This window comes from Thalassophryne amazonica, chromosome 16, assembly GCF_902500255.1.
Source record: "Thalassophryne amazonica chromosome 16, fThaAma1.1, whole genome shotgun sequence".
Lineage (NCBI taxonomy): Eukaryota > Metazoa > Chordata > Actinopteri > Batrachoidiformes > Batrachoididae > Thalassophryne > Thalassophryne amazonica.
The window spans coordinates 26,441,384-26,460,209 of record NC_047118.1 but is presented as its reverse complement, the minus strand read 5'-3'; the positions used below and the strand labels follow the sequence as shown (position 1 = coordinate 26,460,209).

Sequence of the window (18,826 nt, the reverse complement as noted above, 5' to 3'; positions counted from 1 at the left end):
TTGGTGTACTTGTGTCTTGAAGACAGCTTACACTCTTGTTGATGTTATGTTATGTCCACATCACAACCATGACAAACTCGATCACTCATAAATGCCCAACAAACACACAGACACACACCACACGCACCTGTGCTTCGTGTTTTAGACCACATGGCACAAACTGTCAAGATACGGCCCACTGATTACATTTCCTTGTAACCTTGTTAAATTGGTTACTACACACACACTGACCTGTTTTCTATGTTTTGTTAACAGGCCTTTGTGGGATGGTGGCCCACATGATGTTCACGACTGTTTTCCAGCTGGCTGTGGCCATGGGGCCAGAGGACTGGAGACCCCGGTCATGGGATTACAGCTGGTCTTATGTGTAAGCACTGTGAACATGATGCACACTCACTGGCCATTTCAATAGGTACACCCTGGTGATACTGAATTTGATGATCCATGAAGTAGTTTTTATTTTATTTATTTATTTATTCATTTATTTATTTATTTGTTTGTTTTTATGTAATCCTTCAAAGGCTATATAAAGTGAAATCTTGATCCACAATCTGTATCCAGATCCGGATCACCTCCAACATTTAATGTCTTCCATGACCTAATATGTATCTGTGATGGAAATTTCATTAAAACTCATGTAGCAGTTTTGATGTAATCCTGCTAACAGACAGACAGACAAATATAGTTGTGCTGAAAAGTTTACATCCCCTGGCAGAATTTTTGTTTTTTGGCCGATTTTCAGAGAATATGAACGATAACACAAAAACATTTTTGTTCCCTCATGGTTAGTGGTTTGGTGAAGCCATTTATTGTCAAACAGCTGTTTCCTCTTTTTAAATCATAATGACGACAGAAACGACCCAAATGACCCTGATCAAAAGTTTACATCCCCCTGTTCTTCATACTCTGTGTTGCCCCCTTTAACATCAGTGACAGTTTGGAGTCTTCTGGGGTCTTTGTGGTCGAGGCTCTCTGATGGTGAAGCTGCCACTGAATATGTCTTGGACTTTATTTACATCAATTCTGAAGAAATACAAACAGTTTGACACTCTGTGGTAAATCTGTGTGGAGTAGACAGTTCTCAAAAACTGAGTGACTGTGCAAGAAGGAGAAGAATGAGGAAAGCCACCCAGACAACCCAGAAGAAGTTATGGGCTTCTGTGGCTGTGATTGGAGACATTTTACACAGTGCGTGTTTGGGTGTTTGTGCTGCTGGTGGTGACCTCCATCTGTCAACAAGACATTTTCACTGAAACAACTGCCACTCAGTGGTTGTGTCTTCTTTTTTGGACCACTAGAGGCTATTGTGCCGTTAAATCCCACTAGATAAACTGTTTCTGAAAAATTCTCACTGCCAGCCTGGCACCAACAACCATGTCATGTCCAAGGTCACTTCATGCAGACGTGACCTTGATGTTTGGTTTGGACATGAGCAGATCTACTTGCCTAAATGTGCTGAGTTTCTGCTACATGAATGGATGACTTTGTTTTAATGAGCAGTTGAACAGGTGTACTGTACCTGACACAGTGGCTGGTGAGCGTCAAATACAGTGTGGAGGAAAGATAAATAAAAAGACAAAGTGACATCATATATGTGCATCAGAAGGGTTTAGTTTGGTTTCTGGTTAATGTGATATCTGTCTTGTCTTCAGTTTGGCGTGGGGCTCCTTTGGCACCTGTATGGCTTCTGCAGTGACCGCCCTCAACAGATACACAAAGACCATCATTGAGTTCAAATACAAGAGGAGGAATATCGAGAAGAGCTTAATGATCAAGCAGAAGATGTTGGAGCTGAAGCTCCCTGAGCAGATGTGGGATATGTACCTCACTGCCGTACCCGCTGAAACCGAGGCCCTCCCAGAACTGCCCATCAACGGGCACAAACTGTCCACAGGCACAATGTATGTGGTGGAAATGGACAACATACAAGATCACCAAGGCGGAGAGGAATACTGCTGAAGATCACCATCCTGGTCCCAACGTCCCACTGGAGCAGTTCTCGGCCCAATTTGCTAGAACCAGATGAACTCATGATCCCTGATTATAAATCATAATACAACCCCTGGCAAAAATTATGGAATCACCGGCCTCGGAGGATGTTCATTCAGTTGTTTAATTTTGTAGAAAAAAAGCAGATCACAGACATGACACAAAACTAAAGTCATTTCAAATGGCAACTTTCTGGCTTTAAGAAACACTATAAGAAATCAGGAAAACCATTTGTGGCAGTCAGTAATGGTTACTTTTTTAGACCAAGCAGAGGGAAAAAAATATGGAATCACTCAATTCTGAGGAAAAAATTATGGAATCATGAAAAACAAAAGAAAGCTCTAACACATCACTAGTATTTTGTTGCACCACCTCTAGCTTTTATAACAGCTTGCAGTCTCTGAGGCATGGACTTAATGAGTGACAAACAGTATTCTTCATCAATCTGGCTCCAACTTTCTCTGATTGCTGTTGCCAGATCAGTTTTGCAGGTTGGAGCCTTGTAATGGACCATTTTCTTCAACTTCCACCAAAGATTTTCAATTGGATTAAGATCCGGGCTATTTGCAGGCCATGACATTGACCCTATGTGTCTTTTTGCAAGGAATGTTTTCACAGTTTTTGCTCTATGGCAAGATGCATTATCATCTTTAAAAATGATTTCATCATCCCCAAACATCCTTTCAATTGATGGGATAAGAAAAGTGTCCAAAATATCAACGTAAACTTGTGCATTTATTGATGATGTAATGACAGCCATCTCCCCAGTGCCTTTACCTGACATGCAGCCCCATATCATCAATGACTGTGGAAATTTACATGTTCTCTTCAGGCAGTCATCTTTATAAATATCATTGGAACGGCACCAAACAAAAGTTCCAGCATCATCACTTTGCCCAATGCAGATTTGAGATTCATCACTGAATATGACTTTCATCCAGTCATCCACAGTCCACGATTGCTTTTCCTTAGCCCATTGTAACCTTGTTTTTTTCTGTTTAGGTGTTAATGATGGCTTTCATTTAGCTTTTCTGTATGTAAATCCCATTTCCTTTAGGCAGTTACTTACAGTTCGGTCACAGACGTTGACTCCAGTTTCCTCCCATTCGTTCCTCATTTGTTTTGTTGTGCATTTTCGATTTTTGAGATATACTGCTTTAAGTTTTCTGTCTTGACGCTTTGATGTCTTCCTTGGTCTACCATTATGTTTGCCTTTAACAACCTTCCCATGTTGTTTGTATTTGGTCCAGAGTTTAGACACAGCTGACTGTGAACAACCAACATCTTTTGCAACATTGCGTGATGATTTACCCTCTTTTAAGAGTTTGATAATTCTCTCCTTTGTTTCAACTGACATCTCTCGTGTTGGAGCCATGATTCATGTCAGTCCACTTGGTGCAACAGCTCTCCAAGGTGTGATCACTCCTTTTTAGATGCAGACTAATGAGCAGATCTGATTTGATGCAGGTGTTAGTTTTGGGGATGAAAATTTACAGGGTGATTCCATAATTTATTCCTCAGAATTGAGTGAGTCCATATTTTTTTTCCCTCTCCTTGGTCTAAAAAAGTAACCGTTACTGACTGCCACAATTTTTTTCCCGATTTCTTATAGTGTTTCTTAAAGCCAGAAAGTTGCCATTTGAAATGACTTTAGTTTTGTGTCATGTCTGTGATCTGCTTTTTTTCTACAAAATTAAACAACTGAATGAATATCCTCCAAGGCCGGTGATTCCATAATTATTGCCAGGGGTTGTATAAGATAATCTTCTTGTTTTATTCATTCATTCATTGGCTTGGTCTTTGACCCACATGAAATATGCATCTACAAACAGGAACTCCTAGATTTTGTCCTCTCTGAGGTACAGTAACTGACCATGCTTGGCTTTGATTTTGGAATTTTGTACAACTTTTCAGATCTTTACATTCAGTGTTATTTGTGAAAAAGACTGAACAGAGCTGCACTTTCACTGTCTTCATGCTGAAGGATATTTTATAAAGTAGCAAAACACTGAGGAAAAGAAGTAGTCTGTTGTTGTTGTTTTGTTTGTTTGCATTCTTTGTGTGGGTGGCCCCTCCCCTACCGTGACAGGTCACATGATCAATTTTCTTATTCAGTAACTCTGCAGCTACAGACATTACTAGCATGTTAGCACTGATGTTAGCAAACACTAAACCACTGTCACAGTTGCCAAACCTGCACACTGATATAAGCAAATTCATGTTAACAGCATGGACTATGTGCAGGCTACTTTTTCACTGTCCTCCTAACTTTAGAACAGGACTTTAGTGGTGAAAATGGGTGCATTCACAATTTTTGGATGGTCTCGCAAGTATACATGTTATAACGGCGTTTTAGGGCCACACTGAGATTTTTTTTAAGACTTCAAGAATAAAGTCATAATATTACGAGAATAAAGTCATAATTTTATGAGAAAAAAAACTCATATTATCATATTTCAAGAATAAAGTCATAATACTACGAGAAAAAGTAATTTTATGAGAATAAACGTGTAATAGTACGAGACTAAAGTCAAAATATTATGAGAATAAAGTCATAATATTACAAGAGTAAAGTCATAATATTATGAGAATAAAGTCGTAATTTTCGGAGAAAAAACTCATAATTTTATGAGGAAAAAACTCATTATCATATTACAAGAATAAAGTCATAATACTACGAGAATAATGTATTTTATGAGAAAAAACTTTAATAGTACAAGACTAAAGTCAAAATATTATGAGAATAAAGTCATAATATTACAAGAGTAAAGTTATAATATTACGAGAATAAAGTCGTAATTTTATGAGAAAAAAACTCATAATTTTATGAGAAAAAACTCATATTACAAGAATAAAGTCATAATACTACGAGAATAAAGTATTTTTATGAGAAAAAACTTTAATAGTATGAGACTAAAGTCAAAATATTATGAGAATAAAGTCATAATATTACAAGAGTAAAGTTATAATATTACGAGAATAAAGTCATAATTTTATGAGAAAAAACTCATATTATCATATTTCAAGAATAAAGTCATAATACTACGAGATACTATGAAATATTTTATACTACAAAATATTACGAAAATAATTTTATGAGAAAAAATGTGTAATAGTACGAGAATAAAGTCAAAATATTATGAGAATAAAGTCATAATATTACAAGAGTAAAGTCATAATATTATGAGAATAAAGTCGTAATTTTCTGAGAAAAAAACTCATATTATCATATTACAAGAATAAAGTCATAATACTACGAGAATAAAGTATTTTTATGAGAAAAAACTTTAATAGTACGAGACTAAAGTCAAAATATTATGAGAATAAAGTCATAATATTACGAGAGTAAAGTCAGAACTTTATGAGAAAAAATTTATCATATTATGAGAATAAAGTCATAATATTACAAGAGTAAAGTCATAATATTACGAGAATAAAGTCATACTTTTATGAGAAAAAACTCAATTTTATGAGAAAAAACTCATTATCATATTACAAGAATAAAGTCATAATACTACGAGAATAAAGTATTTTTATGAGAAAAACTTTAATAGTACGAGACTAAAGTCAAAATATTCTGAGAATAAAGTCATAATATTACGAGAGTAAAGTCAGAACTTTATGAGAAAAAATTCATCATATTACAAGAATAAAGTCACAATAATATTACGAGAATATCCTTTTCAAAGTTCTGATACTAATGATAATGTGGTGCAGATGGGCCAAAAGATTAAGTATTTCCTTATTTGTAAAACCTATACTGAAGTACAACTTAACAAAGCGCTCCACAGATCTGATTTTGAGATGGGTTTTTCTCTCATAAAATTATGTCTTTATTCTCGTAAAATTACAAGTTTATTCTCATAATATTACAGGTTTATTCTCGTAATATTATGACTTTCTCAACCCTTTCTCAAAGTAAAAAAAAAAAAAAACCTCAGTGTGGCCCAAAAATGCTGCCGTAACATGTGCACTTTAAAAACATGATGCATCATGCATCATCTTGGGAGCATGAGCATGACAGGTGAGTGAAGTGCTTCTTTGCCTGGCATTTTTAAAAGAGTATGAACATACTTTCTCATAAAAGAAACAGAAAAAGATGTTGGCAGCAGCAAAAACACATTAGTGGACGTGTCAGTAAAAATGAATGTCAGCAGTCATTGGGCAATGGTCCAAACAAGTGGTCCAGCCCCCTCGGCGGATTTTCATTGCGAGGAAATGGCGGAATGATTTGTGCTTTGTTCCATCAGATTTTTTTCAGAAACTGTTAGAGACAGGCAGCTGGAAACCATTTGAAAAATTGAGATGGCTTTCGCTGAAAATTTTAAAGGGCTTCACAGAGATCAAGGCGTGTTACTATCGCTTTAAGGACGGCCCAGAGCACCTCAGGGCGCGCCGCGATCGACAGGCTGAAAAGACCATTTCATTTCTAAACGGATTGCTTTATGGATCCGAGACCATCGTGTGCAATTTCTCTGGTTATAACAAGAGCTGGACATCAGCCATTTTCCGGCAGATTTCACTTTTAACAAGAGATTTTGTCCTGGACATGGGCATGTCCCAACTTGTCCTCTGAAACTCCAAAACGGAGGTGTTTTTTGTCTCGCTCCATTGGCGAATCCGTCGTGACGCGCGAAGCCTCCGCGCGGCTTTCCAGAAGCTTTTTTTCAAACTTAATTTACAAAAACTCTCAATGGGAGACATCAAAGTTTTAAAAAAAAAAAAAAAACATTACAAAACAGGTCTGTGGTGTTTGCACAGGCACAGTGCGAGAGGTTGGATGCTTGTAGCTCTACAGCAGCGGGATACCCTCACGACGGTCAACCAGAATATCAAACAGGTTTGATTTTCATCTGACCATACGATCGGAGATCAGGAGGTGGTCATGAGATGTTAAACGCAGCTCGTTACTCCATGTATACCAAATGATGCAGGACGCACGATTAACCTGAAACTCAGTGCGATCCAAAAAATTCTCGCATGAATGAAAAATCAGCTGAAAAAGGGCCAAAACTCACACTGGCACCAGTAGATCATGCAGACCCGGCGCCATGAGGCCCCCTCACATCATCAACCTCGCCCCCTCGGATGTGAGAGTTATCAAAAATAAAAAGAAAAAATAAATACTGAAAAATATAGCGCCTCGCAGTTTCGCGGATTTTTTTTGTCCAATGTTGCATGCTTTTTTTTTCTTCTTTTTTTTACAGAGCATTGTGCTCTGCGTCCTCATCAAGCAGGCCGGTGTTCTGTCGAGATGACGGGACACCTGTTGCGGCACTGTGTTCTGCGTGTCTGTTTATAAGAATCTTCTCGCCCAGAAGACAAAAGAGCGCCAACAACTACCCATTACTGTGTTCTTCACTCAGAAAAAGACACGTGCAGTGAGGCCTTCAGTGGAGCGGTGCCACGACGAAGAGGTGCGATCAGAGGAACTGTGAAATACTGTTCAGTCACTATTAATAATTTCTTATGTGTCCAACCTCGTAGGTTGATCGTTAAAATTAAATTCATTAGTTCTAAAAGCCATCATAATTATTTATAGGAAAATGTTCTATTTTTATTTCTCAAACAAATGTTTGGGCCTGAAAACAGGTTGGTCTTATTTTTCTACTAAGGTTTGAACTTTGAGAGTGTTTACACACGAGAGAAAAGTGAGAAAATGTTAATGCCTGTTTGAGAAAAGTGTATAAAGTGCGTAGTGAGGGGTTTTACAGCCTTAAAACGTCTATAATTGTAAAAAAAATAATGCTGACTACTTCGCAGATTTCGCCTATTGCTGGCTATTTTTAGAACGTAACTCCCGCGATAAACAAGGGACCACTGTATATCTACATGAAAGGTTTATCTTTGACCCGTTGTGTGACTGTCATGCCCAATTGCGCTGTGTTTGCTCTTGTGATGGAGGGCTGTATGTGGGGTTAATCTACTGTCTCGTGTCATTTCTCAGATCAGTTGTTGGTTTGGTTTTGTGGTATGCAGGAGATCACTTGACCGAGGGTCTATACATTAAAATAATAATTAAAAAAAAATACTGTCATCACTCTTTACTCTTACTCAGTCAGTCTCTTACAATGGTGTATCCTAAATACACGAGCTTTCTAGGAGTGCACCCAATTCATTATGCACACTCAGAGGCACGTACCCTCCAGGGTGCACTTTTTTTGGGGGGGGGGGGGGGGGGAGTGCGATAAACTCATCGCCCCCTTAATATTTTTTTCTGGCGCCAGGCCTGAGATCATGGCAGTGTTCTATTTATTTTGACACCGGTTATATCTGATGGTTATCTAATTACAACTTGGCTTTTTTTTTTAAATGCCTTTTTTTAAACAAATAAAAAATGGCATATTTTACAAAAGCACATTTATCTGTAAACACCAACACATGACACACCTCACATTAACATGTTGGTTTACATAGAATGAATCAACCAATCAGTGTTAGCGGAGGTACATTTTACCCAGAATGCCATCTGTCTGTGTTTGTTACAAAACTTCAGAATTAGTGCATTATTCAACATTAAAAGATATATGTTATATCTTAACTTTGCACAAATGACAGAATTGACATTAATGGAGTTATTCTATCAGTATTCATTTTATTTATACACCAAACCATAAGTCAGCAGGGCTTTATTTTCCAAGACCTCAGCCTGATGGCAGCATGGTGATTGGGCAGAGTTGAGCTTTGTGGTGTCTGTGCTGGAAGCCATGTGGTAAACTAGAGCTTCCAGCAGGGGGCAGGATGCTCAAAGACAGAAGTGCTGATTCATTGTTTGGGTTTGCTGTCACCTTTAATGCTTTCAGAAGTGATTGTGCTGTTAAAGCTCAAAATCAGCTTGTTAGGAGTTGCACGTGTAGTGGAGACAACACTGGAATTTATTGGTTATCTGTAACTTCTGATATATTTTTGGGTGGTTTATCGTTTTAAGTTTATCAAAGATAACTTTTCAGTTATCTGATTATCTGTTATCGAAGTTAATTTTTTTGGTCCGTCTAAATTGTCAAGTTAACACAAGAACATTACGTCCCACCGCAAACCATACGAGGTCTATTAGAAAAGTATCCGACCTTATTGTTTTTTCAAAAACCATATGGATTTGAATCACGTGTGGCCCACCCTCTCGTCGATTTTTTCATTGTTTAGGAATGGCTCAGAGACTGCTGCTTTGTTTGATCAAAATTTTTTCAAAACTGTAAGGCACAACTGAGTGGACACCATTCGATAAATTCAGCTGGTTTTCGGTAAAAATTTTAACGGCTGATGAGAGATTTTGGTCTGGTAGTGCGCCGTAAGGACGGCCCACGGTGCCTGACGGCGATCTGCGCTTCGAGGCGGCAGCGTCTCGCCGTTTCAAGTTGAAAACTTCCACATTTCAGGCTCTGTTGACCCAGTAAGTCGTCAGAGAACAGAGAACTTTCAGAAGAAGTCGGCATGAGGAGTTTATTTGGACATTCCATTGTTAACGGACATTTTGTAATGAAAGAATGTGCGGGCAGAGTCGCATGTCGGGCCGGACCCAACCGCAGGGGGTCGCGACAGGAAAAACACCTCCATTGGAAACCTTAACGGGCAAGTTGGAACATGCCCAAGCATGACGATGGCGCCTGGAAGCGCTGCACGACGTCACGCACCGACAGGAACACCCCATAATCTCTCATCAGCCGTTAAACTTTTCACCGAAAACCATCTTCATTTCTTGAATAGTGTCCACTCGGATATTCCTCACAGGTCCAGAAAAAATTTTGATAAAGCAACGCGCGCCGTCTCGAGCAGCGTGTGAAACAAAGGAATTCAGCCAAGAGGGCGGGACCACATCTCACTCAAGGCCTGCCCACAGGGAAATGACGTCACCGACACGCGTGAAAAAACTCACGCATGCGCAAGAGGGTTCAAGCATGATTGGTGTAATCGCACGTCATTCAAATCCATATAGTTTTTTTTTTTTTAATAAAAAGGTAGGATACTTTTCTGATAGACCTCGTATTTCCACATGTACAAACTTGCTCATGAAAGTTTTCCAGCTACAAGTCCTGACAGGACTGTTTGCAGAGCTCTCAGCACCTTATTATACTACTATTAATAATACATTCTATTTATATAGCGCTTTACACAGTGCTAAAAGACACTTTACAGAACAGAGAAAATAACAAAGAACAAAGCAACTTTATTATAGGAAAAAAAAAATCAAACCACTGTGCCCTGTGACAGAATCACGACGATGACCGCTCCAAGATGGCGGCCGCATTTCTCGCAGCCAAGCAGCCAATGCGGCGTCTACTCTTTATAATGTCTATGGCTTATTATATTTGTCTTGCCTAAAAAATGTAGTTCTTTAGTGAGGAACTGGCGCCCCCAAGTGGTTCATCTTTGTAACTACTAGTCGCCTCCCTGCAGTTCATTAAATGGCTTGTAAATTATTTTCCAGAGTCATGTTCTTAGAGAGTAATCCGTGGATGACTCGAACCACGCTCAGCGTTTTAAGCCGGAGTTGCACGTTTACGGTGGTACATGACCGACAGAACCAGCGCTTCACCGCCACACCGGCCGGTGGTAAGATCGCAGCCGCTTTCTGCTCTCAGGTGCCCGCGGAGCTCCGGTAATCGAGCACGGGGTCTACTCGCGGCCTGCTATAGGTTTTCGGGTCAAAACGAGAAAGAGAGAGAGAAAAAAAAAAACACCAGTTCATCTGTTTTCACGGAAATAAAATACAAAATCTATTTATACTTTTAAATCTCTTTGGGTGGCTTCATATCACGGCGACTCCGCTCCACCAAACTCCGTTGATAAATCTGTCAATTTAAGGGACGTTAAATTGTCTGTAAAACAGTGCGAAGACGATAAAACCCCAGTTTTACTTTGTATGGTTTGTTTCAAACAGCATGTTAATTTTACGACACTGCCTGTCAAAGGCAGATAATTTAATGGTGTGTGGGTGATGGGAGTTTAATTGCACAGTGGCAGGTACAGACCAAAAAACTATTTTTTTTTTTTAGAAGGGAGAATTGTGTTGTTGAACTAAGCAGACACGCATTATATATTAATCTTCTCAGGAGCAAACCCAGGACCAGAGAAGCTTAATGTCCAGTGTTATTCAAATGTCAGAGGTATAGGCAGATTTTTTTTGGCGTGGGCAGTGGACCCCCATTTACTTAAAAACAGCCAAACTGATGTTCATAAAGTGGAGCAAAGATAAGAGTGGATCCATAGATTTATGAAAAATGCTTTTTATATTGTGAGACTGAGTATTTTTCCAACATTTTTCTCAACAAAAAAGAGATGAATCCCAGTAAAGAGGATTCTGCATGCTACAACTGTTGTTGATGAATCGTTGTAAATAATAATACATTGAGATGTGTATGATAACTCAGCCACATGGGGTGTGCAGCCAGTACATTCTGAGTGCCGGTCCCAAGCCCGGATAAATGAGGAGGGTTGCGTCAGGAAGGGCATCCGGCGTAAAACAAGCCAACCCAACTATGCAGACTCAGAATCGAATTCCCATACCGGATCGGTCGCGGCCCGGGTTAACAACGTCCGCCACCGATGCTATTGCCCAACTGGGTGCCGGTGGAAATTGGGCTACTGCTGGGCGAAGACGACGAAGAAGAGGAGGAAAACGTTGCCACGAACAGCGGGAGAAGAAGAAAACTAGAAGGGTGGAAATGAGAGTGGGGACTTTGAATGATGGTAGTATGACTGGTAAAGGGAGAGAGCTGGCTGATATGATGGAGAGGAGAAAGGTAGACATATTGTGTGTGCAAGAGACCAAGTGGAAGGGAAGTAAGAGCAGGAGCATCGGCGGTGGGTACAAGTTGTTGTACCATGGTGAGGACAGGAAGAGAAATGGTGTTGGGGTCATTTTAAAGGAAGAGTATGTTAAAAGTGTGTTGGAGGTTAAGTGAGTGTCTGACAGGGTGATGAGTGTGAAGTTGGAAATTGAAGGGGTGATGATGAATATCATCAGTGCATATGCCCCACAGGTAGGTTGTGAGATGAGGAGAAAGAAGATTTCTGGAGTGTGTTAGATGAGGTGGTGGAGAGTGTGCCCAAGCATGAAAGAGTGGTGATAGGAGCAGACTTCAATGGGCATGTTGGTGAAGGGAACAGAGGTGATGAGGAAGTAATGGGTAGATATGGTATCAAGGATAGGAATGGGGAAGGACAGATGGTAGTTGATTTTGCAAAAAGGATGGAAATGGCTGTGGTGAATACCTACTTTAATAAAAGGGAGGAGCACAGGGAAACATATAAGAGTGGAGGAAGGTGCACACAGGTGGACTACATTCTTTATAAGAGATGCAAGCTAAAAGAAATCACAGACTGTAAGGTGGTAGCAGGAGAGAGTGTCACTAGACAGCATAGGATGGTTGTTTGTAGGATGACTTTAGAGGTAAAGAAGAAGAAGAGAGTGAGAGCTCAACAAAGGATCAGATGGTGGAAGCTGAAGGAGGAAGACTGTTGTGTGAAATTTAGCGAGCAGGTGAGAGAAGCACTAGTTGGAGGGGAAGCAATTTTGGACAACTGGAAAAGTACTGCAGATGTGGTGAGGGAGACAGCTAGGGCAGTACTGGGTATGACATCTGGACAGTGGAAGGAAGACAAGGAGACTTGGTGGTGGAATGAAGAGGTCCAGGAAAGTATAAGGAGAAAGAGGTTGGCGAAAAAGTTTTGGGATAGTCGGAGAGATGAAGAAAGTAGACAGGAGTACAAGGAGATGCGGCGTAAGGCGAGAAGAGAAGTGGCAAAAGCAAAGGAAAAGGCATATTGCGAGCTGTACAAGAAGTTGAATAATACGGAAGGAGAAAAGGACTTGTACCGATTGGCCAGACAAAGGGACAGAGCTGGAAAGGATGTGCAGCAGGTTAGGGTGGTAAAAGATGCACATGGTAATGTGCTGACAAGTGAGGAGTGTGTGCTGAGAAGGTGGAGGGAATATTTTGAAGAGTTGATGAATAAAGAAAATGAGCGAGAGAAAAGCCTGGATGATGTGGTGAGAGTAAATCAGGAAGTAAAAGAGATTAGCAAGGAAGAAGTGAGGGCTGCTATGAAGAGGATGAAGAGTGGAAAGGCAGTTGGTCCAGATGACATTCCAATGGAGGCATGGAAATGTCTAGGAGAGATGGCAGTAGAGTTTCTAACCAGATTGTTTAATAAAATCTTGGAAAGTGAGAGGATGCCTGAGGAGTGGAGACGAAGTGTGCTGGTTCCTCTTTTCAAGAACAAAGGTGATGTGCAGAGCTGCAGTAACTACAGAGGCATAAAGCTGATCAGCCACAGCATGAAGTTATGGGAAAGAGTAGTAGAAGCTAGGCTTAGAAAACAGGTGAAGATCTGTGAGCAGCAATATGGTTTCATGCCAAGAAAGAGCACTACAGATGCAATGTTTGCTCTGAGAATACTGTTGGAAAAGTACAGAGAAGGACAGAAAGAGTTACATTGTGTGTTTGTGGACTTAGAAAAAGCTTATGATAGGGTGCCAAGAGAAGAGTTGTGGCATTGTATGAGGAAGTCTGGAGTGGCAAAGAAGTATGTTAGGGTAGTGCAGGACATGTACAAGAATAGTGTGACAGCGGTGAGATGCACAGTCGGAATGACAGACTCATTCAAGGTGGAGGTGGGATTACACCAAGGATCAGCTCTGAGTCCTTTCTTGTTTGCAGTGGTGATGGACAGGTTGACAGATGAGATCAGACAGGAGTCCCCATGGACTATGATGTTTGCAGATGACACTGTGATCTGTAGTGAGAGTAGAGAGCAAGTTGAGTCTAGTCTGGAGAAATGGAGATATGCTTTGGAGAGAAGGGGAATGAAAGTCAGTAGAAGCAAGACTGAGTACATGTGTGTGAATGAGAGGGAGCCCAGTGGAATAGTGCAGTTACAAGGAGTAGAAGTGGTGAAAGTAGATGAGTTTAAATATTTGGGGTCAACTGTTCAAAGTAATGGAGAGTGTGGTAGAGAGGTGAAGAAGAGAGTGCAGGCAGGGTGGAGTGGGTGGAGAAAGGTGGCAGGAGTGATTTGTGACCGAAGAATATCAGCAAGAGTGAAGGGGAAAGTTTACAAAACAGTAGTGAGACCAGCTATGTTGTATGGTTTAGAGACAGTGGCACTAACAAAAAGACAGGAGGCAGAGCTGGAGGTGGCAGAGCTGAAGATGTTGAGATTCTCTTTGGGAGTGACAAGAATGGACAGGATTAGGAATGAACATATCAGAGGGACAGCTCAGGTGGGACGGTTTGGAGACAAAGTCAGAGAGGTGAGATTGAGATGGTTTGGACATGTGCAGAGGAGGGACCCAGGGTATATAGGGAGAAGGATGCTGAGGATGGAGCCACCAGGCAGGAGGAGAAGAGGGAGACCAAAGAGGAGGTTCATGGATGTGCTGAGAGAGGACATGCAGGTGGTTGGTGTGACAGAGGAAGATACAGAGGACAGGGTGAGATGGAAACGATTGATCTGCTGTGGCGACCCCTAACGGGAACAGCCGAAAGACAAAGAAGAAGAAGATTGAGATGTGTATGATGCTTTTGGTGCAGAGCCGCTCTTACAAGCACTTATTGGCATTTTGGTCTTTTTTTTTTTTTTTTTTTTTTTTTGGTCATCTAATGATGAAATTAAAATGAGAACTGGCCGGTTGTTGACCCCTGACACCTCGCCCTCCTGAGCCCCACTTTAAGACATTTCAGAATGTGCATTAATTGGAGACGCATGGAAGCCATTGTTCTTGGCTGACGTTTGCATGTGGCCTCTCCACAGGCTCCAGTGAGCGTGCAGCGCTGCGCTACAGATACACGGCGGAGAACCAGGTGGATCTAACATCAACCTACGTCCCGGAGCTATTTAGGGGCCAAGGCATTGCTGCGCTGCTGACACAGGCACGGGTTTGACATGAAAACAAATCACTCTGAATGTATTCGGGAATCCATATTTCATGAGATGAAGTGTTGTTTAAAAAAATCAAATAAACAAACTTTGACTCCTGTTTGCTTACAGACAGTATGAACCCAAGATGTTTCATGTGGTCAGCTTCATTTCTTTTGTTAATATTCATCCATTTCTGTATTTAAAACTATGATAGGAAATAATTTTTGTCAGCGTTTTTTGCTATTTTACATATAATTATTAATTAAATACTTTCACATTCATTGGCCTGTTGGACTGTCTGTCTCTCTTTTCTTGTCCTGTGCCTACCAGAGAATTTCATGCACTTCCAGCAGGGTCACTGTTTTTAAGAACTGCCTACTCGACACCATTTACCATTTAGTATCACACTGTGTTTGTGTTTCTTAATCGCTGGTGTAAATTAAGTCTAAGACATCTTCAAAGACTTGGAAATGTTCATGTCTTCATCCTCTGTCTCAAGAAAACTAGCTGTAAAAGTGATGATTTAGTCCTCATATTTAGGGTAAATTGCTCCCAGTCCCAACATTTTTTGGAATGTATTGCAGACCTTAAATGCAAGAACTCTCAAACCTGCTGTTTCTTTGAAGATACTTTTACTAACTTTTTGGATTGAGTGAGAGCACAGTATTTGTTCAACAAAGAAATTAATCCTCAGGAATACATCTTAGCTAATAATTGTACACGCTGTGTATGAACATTTTCCAAAACTTTGACCTTGGCCTGTAACATTGAAATGTAACCATTTTTTTTCTGTCAGATCATGGTGTCCTTAGCTGACATTCCACCACATTAGGTCAAAATCATATCAAAATATTTCCTAGCACTCCAGAAACTGATGAGTGATACATTAACTGGGTATGTACTGGAGCTTTCAGCAAAATTCTGTTGTACCTGCATTAATGTCAAATGCCCACCAGGTGAAGATATTGCTCCATTTTAAGAACCTTCAGACACGATGACCAAACTGTTGCTTATAGCAGTAAATAAATAGCTCACCTTATGTGTTTAATCCATCACCACCGTACACGATGATGCAGAAAGTACACACATTGTGCTGACCGTTCTTTAAAACACAAAACGCCCATTTTGAAAGATGGCATGGAACCAGCTAGAGCATTATGGATATGTGACATCACAGTTTGGAGCTTTCTAACTGTTGACTCTGGAACTTTGCATGTACAAAATTTTTTGACAGTGTGCAAATGTGTGTATGGAGGAGTATTAATGCTGTTTTAAAGGGAAAATGTGGTCACACCAAATCATAATTATTTTTTTCTGTTTTTGCACCTTGCATTTTGTTAAGTAAAATCATAATATTATTGTGAAAGTTTCATCAGTTTACAGCTTGTTAACAAATTTTTAATAGATTACTGTAAATAGTATCAATAAAATGCTGTTTTCACAGGCTGCCATGGACTTTCTGGCTGAAGAGAACCTCAAAGCGTCTGTCTCATGTTGGTACATTCAGAAATACATCAGGGACCATCCAGAGCTCCATTACAAAGACCTCATCATCCTGAAATACAAACCTCACGGTGCCACGTAATCGAGCTCACCTCAGCTCAAATGAAACCTCGTGTACCTCACTGCACATTAATCAGAGATGAAATGCAGGAAATATAAATAAATATATATATATATATTTGTAACTGAAAATAATGTTACATATCGAATTGATGAATTCCTCCATTATCTGTTCTTTGGGATGCCAACTCAGAGCTATTAGGCTGGTTAGAATCTCGATAATGTTGTAATTTATCTTTTCTAGTAGCTACACCTCATGAAGAACCCGTCATTAGCATAACAGCTGATAAGTTGTGACTGAACCTGGATGAGAAAAGACTGACAGAATTTGAACCTTCTCTAAAAATAAAAGTTATGAAGTTAGTACATGTTCTACATTTTTCCAAGCTAATACTGTGTTACATAATGTTTTTGTGCCATAAAATGGGAGTTTTAAAGTTTTGCACAAGAGGCTCCAGGCATGTTTATTTTTGTGTTGCAGCCTCACGGCTGTTTGCCGGGTAAGCGGGTAACTTTAAAATTGCTCATTTATAAAGTTTCTCTACACTTCTTGAAGTAAATATGTGTTTACCTCCACAGGGTGCCTTTTTTATGCTACGCCATCTTTCTGACATTTTCACCTGTTTGGCAGCAACAGAGCTTGTTTTTAGCTAGCCGTGGATAGTTACGTGGCGTAACTGTTTAGCCTGTGATGGTGCTGCCATTCTAAATCAGTATTGCACAGATTAAATGTCATATTTTTCCAGAGAGAAAAGATGAACACAAAATTTTGTAAAAATCGAGCCCGTGTTGAAAAATACTGGAGTCTTTGAATGCGGTCGCTGCTGTGCCTCCAACGCCGATATCAGCCAGTTATCTTTGTCCTGCTACATACAAGAAGACAGAAGACACTGTTTCACAAACACATTGCTGGAATTTTTCAGAAATGTGACCCACGAGTCTGAAATCAGCCAAGGTGAAGTAGCAGCTGGTTGGGATCTCCACGAAGGAAACATCAGACCCGATGACTTACTGGAGCTTCATGCAGCGAGAGCAAAGTTCTCTACATACTAAAGTGCTACAGATAACCTGACGTGCAAGAAGTACAACTGATGTCGTGTGTTGTTAAATCGCCTGTGTGTTCAGTTGTGATTAAATGAAATGTTCTTAGGTAAGACTTGTATCATTTTTCTGTCCATTGGTACAGTAGTGTTCAGAATAATAGTAGTGCTGTGTGACTAAAAAGATAAATCCAGGTTTTGAGTATATTTCTTATTGTTACATGGGAAACAATGTACCAGTAGATTCTCACAAATCCAACAAAACCAAACATTCATGATATGCACACTCTTAAGGCTATGAAATTGGGCTATTAGTAAAAAAAAAAGAAGAAAAGGGGGTGTTCACAATAATAGTAGCATCTGCTGTTGACGCTACAAACTCAAATCTGTTATGTTCAAACTGCTTTTTTAGCAATCCTCTGAATCACTAAACTAGTATTTAGTTGTATAACCACAGTTTTTCATGATTTCTTCACATCTGCGAGGCATTAATTTTGTTGGTTTTGAACCAAGATTTTGCTCATTTACTAGTGTGCTTGGGGTCATTGTCTTGTTGAAACACCCATTTCAAGGGCATGTCCTCTTCAGCATAAGGCAACATGACCTCTTCAAGTATTTTGACATATCCAAACTGATCCATGATACCTGGTATGCGATATATAGGCCCAACACCATAGTAGGAGAAACATGCCCATATCATGGTGCTTGCACCACCATGCTTCACTGTCTTCACTGTGAATTGTGGCTTGAATTCAGAGTTTGGGGGTCGTCTCACAAACTGTCTGCGGCCCTTGGACCCAAAAAGAACAATTTTACTCTCATCAGTCCACAAAATATTCCTCCATTTCTCTTTAGGCCAGTTGATGTGTTCTTTGGCAAATTGTAACCTCTTTTGCACGTCTTTTATTTAACAGGGATTTTGCAGGGGATTCTTGCAAATAAATTAGCTTCACACAGGTGAACCTTTGCCATTCTGGTTATTCTTCTATCCATTTGATGGTTGTTTTCTGTTTTCTTCCACGCATCTGTTTTTTTTTTTGTTTGTTTTTTTTTTTTGTTTTTTTTGTTTTTTGTCCATTTTACAGCATTGGAGATCATTGTAGATGAACAGCCTATAATTTTTTGCACCTGCGTATAAGTTTTCCCCTCTGCAATCACCTTTTTAATCAAACTACGCTGTTCTTCTGAACAATGTCTTGAACGTCCCATTTTCCTCAGGCTTTCAATGAGAAAAGCATGTTCAACAGGTGCTGTCTTCATCCTTAAATAGGGGACACCTGATTCACACCTGTTTGTTCCACAAAATTGACGAACTCACTGACTGAATGCCACACTACTATTATTGTGAACACCCCCTTTTCTAGTTTTTTTTT

At 39.9% G+C, this 18,826-nt stretch overlaps 2 protein-coding genes across 2 annotated transcripts in view; both read left to right on the top strand.

Annotated features, from left to right (window-relative positions):
- The window catches only part of LOC117527738 (germ cell-specific gene 1-like protein), a 31,883-nt gene extending 29,862 nt beyond the window's left edge, over positions 1 to 2,021 (top strand). Inside the window, exons 4-5 of the mRNA XM_034190208.1 lie at positions 256 to 367; positions 1,653 to 2,021. Of these exons, the coding sequence (XP_034046099.1) occupies positions 256 to 367; positions 1,653 to 1,959 (419 nt within the window). The 3' untranslated portion in view covers positions 1,960 to 2,021. The remainder of the gene's footprint in view (positions 1 to 255; positions 368 to 1,652) is intronic.
- An 8,310-nt stretch (positions 2,022 to 10,331) lies between these two features.
- On the top strand, positions 10,332 to 16,456 carry LOC117527724 (protein NATD1-like). The gene is made up of 3 exons (XM_034190194.1): positions 10,332 to 10,539; positions 14,743 to 14,861; positions 16,295 to 16,456. The coding sequence occupies exons 1-3, from the start codon at positions 10,392 to 10,394 to the stop codon at positions 16,433 to 16,435; spliced, it is 408 nt and encodes a 135-aa protein (XP_034046085.1). The 5' UTR covers positions 10,332 to 10,391; the 3' UTR covers positions 16,436 to 16,456.
- The last annotated feature ends 2,370 nt before the right edge of the window (positions 16,457 to 18,826 follow it).

Bases quoted from the DNA above. Each gene is read 5' to 3' on its own strand.
- LOC117527724 (XM_034190194.1), top strand. From the start codon at position 10,392: ATGGCTTGTAAATTATTTTCCAGAGTCATGTTCTTAGAGAGTAATCCG. The intron at 10,540-14,742 runs GTAAGATCGCAG...GCCTCTCCACAG, and splicing joins CACCGCCACACCGGCCGGTG to GCTCCAGTGAGCGTGCAGCG. The intron at 14,862-16,294 runs GCACGGGTTTGA...CTGTTTTCACAG, and splicing joins TTGCTGCGCTGCTGACACAG to GCTGCCATGGACTTTCTGGC.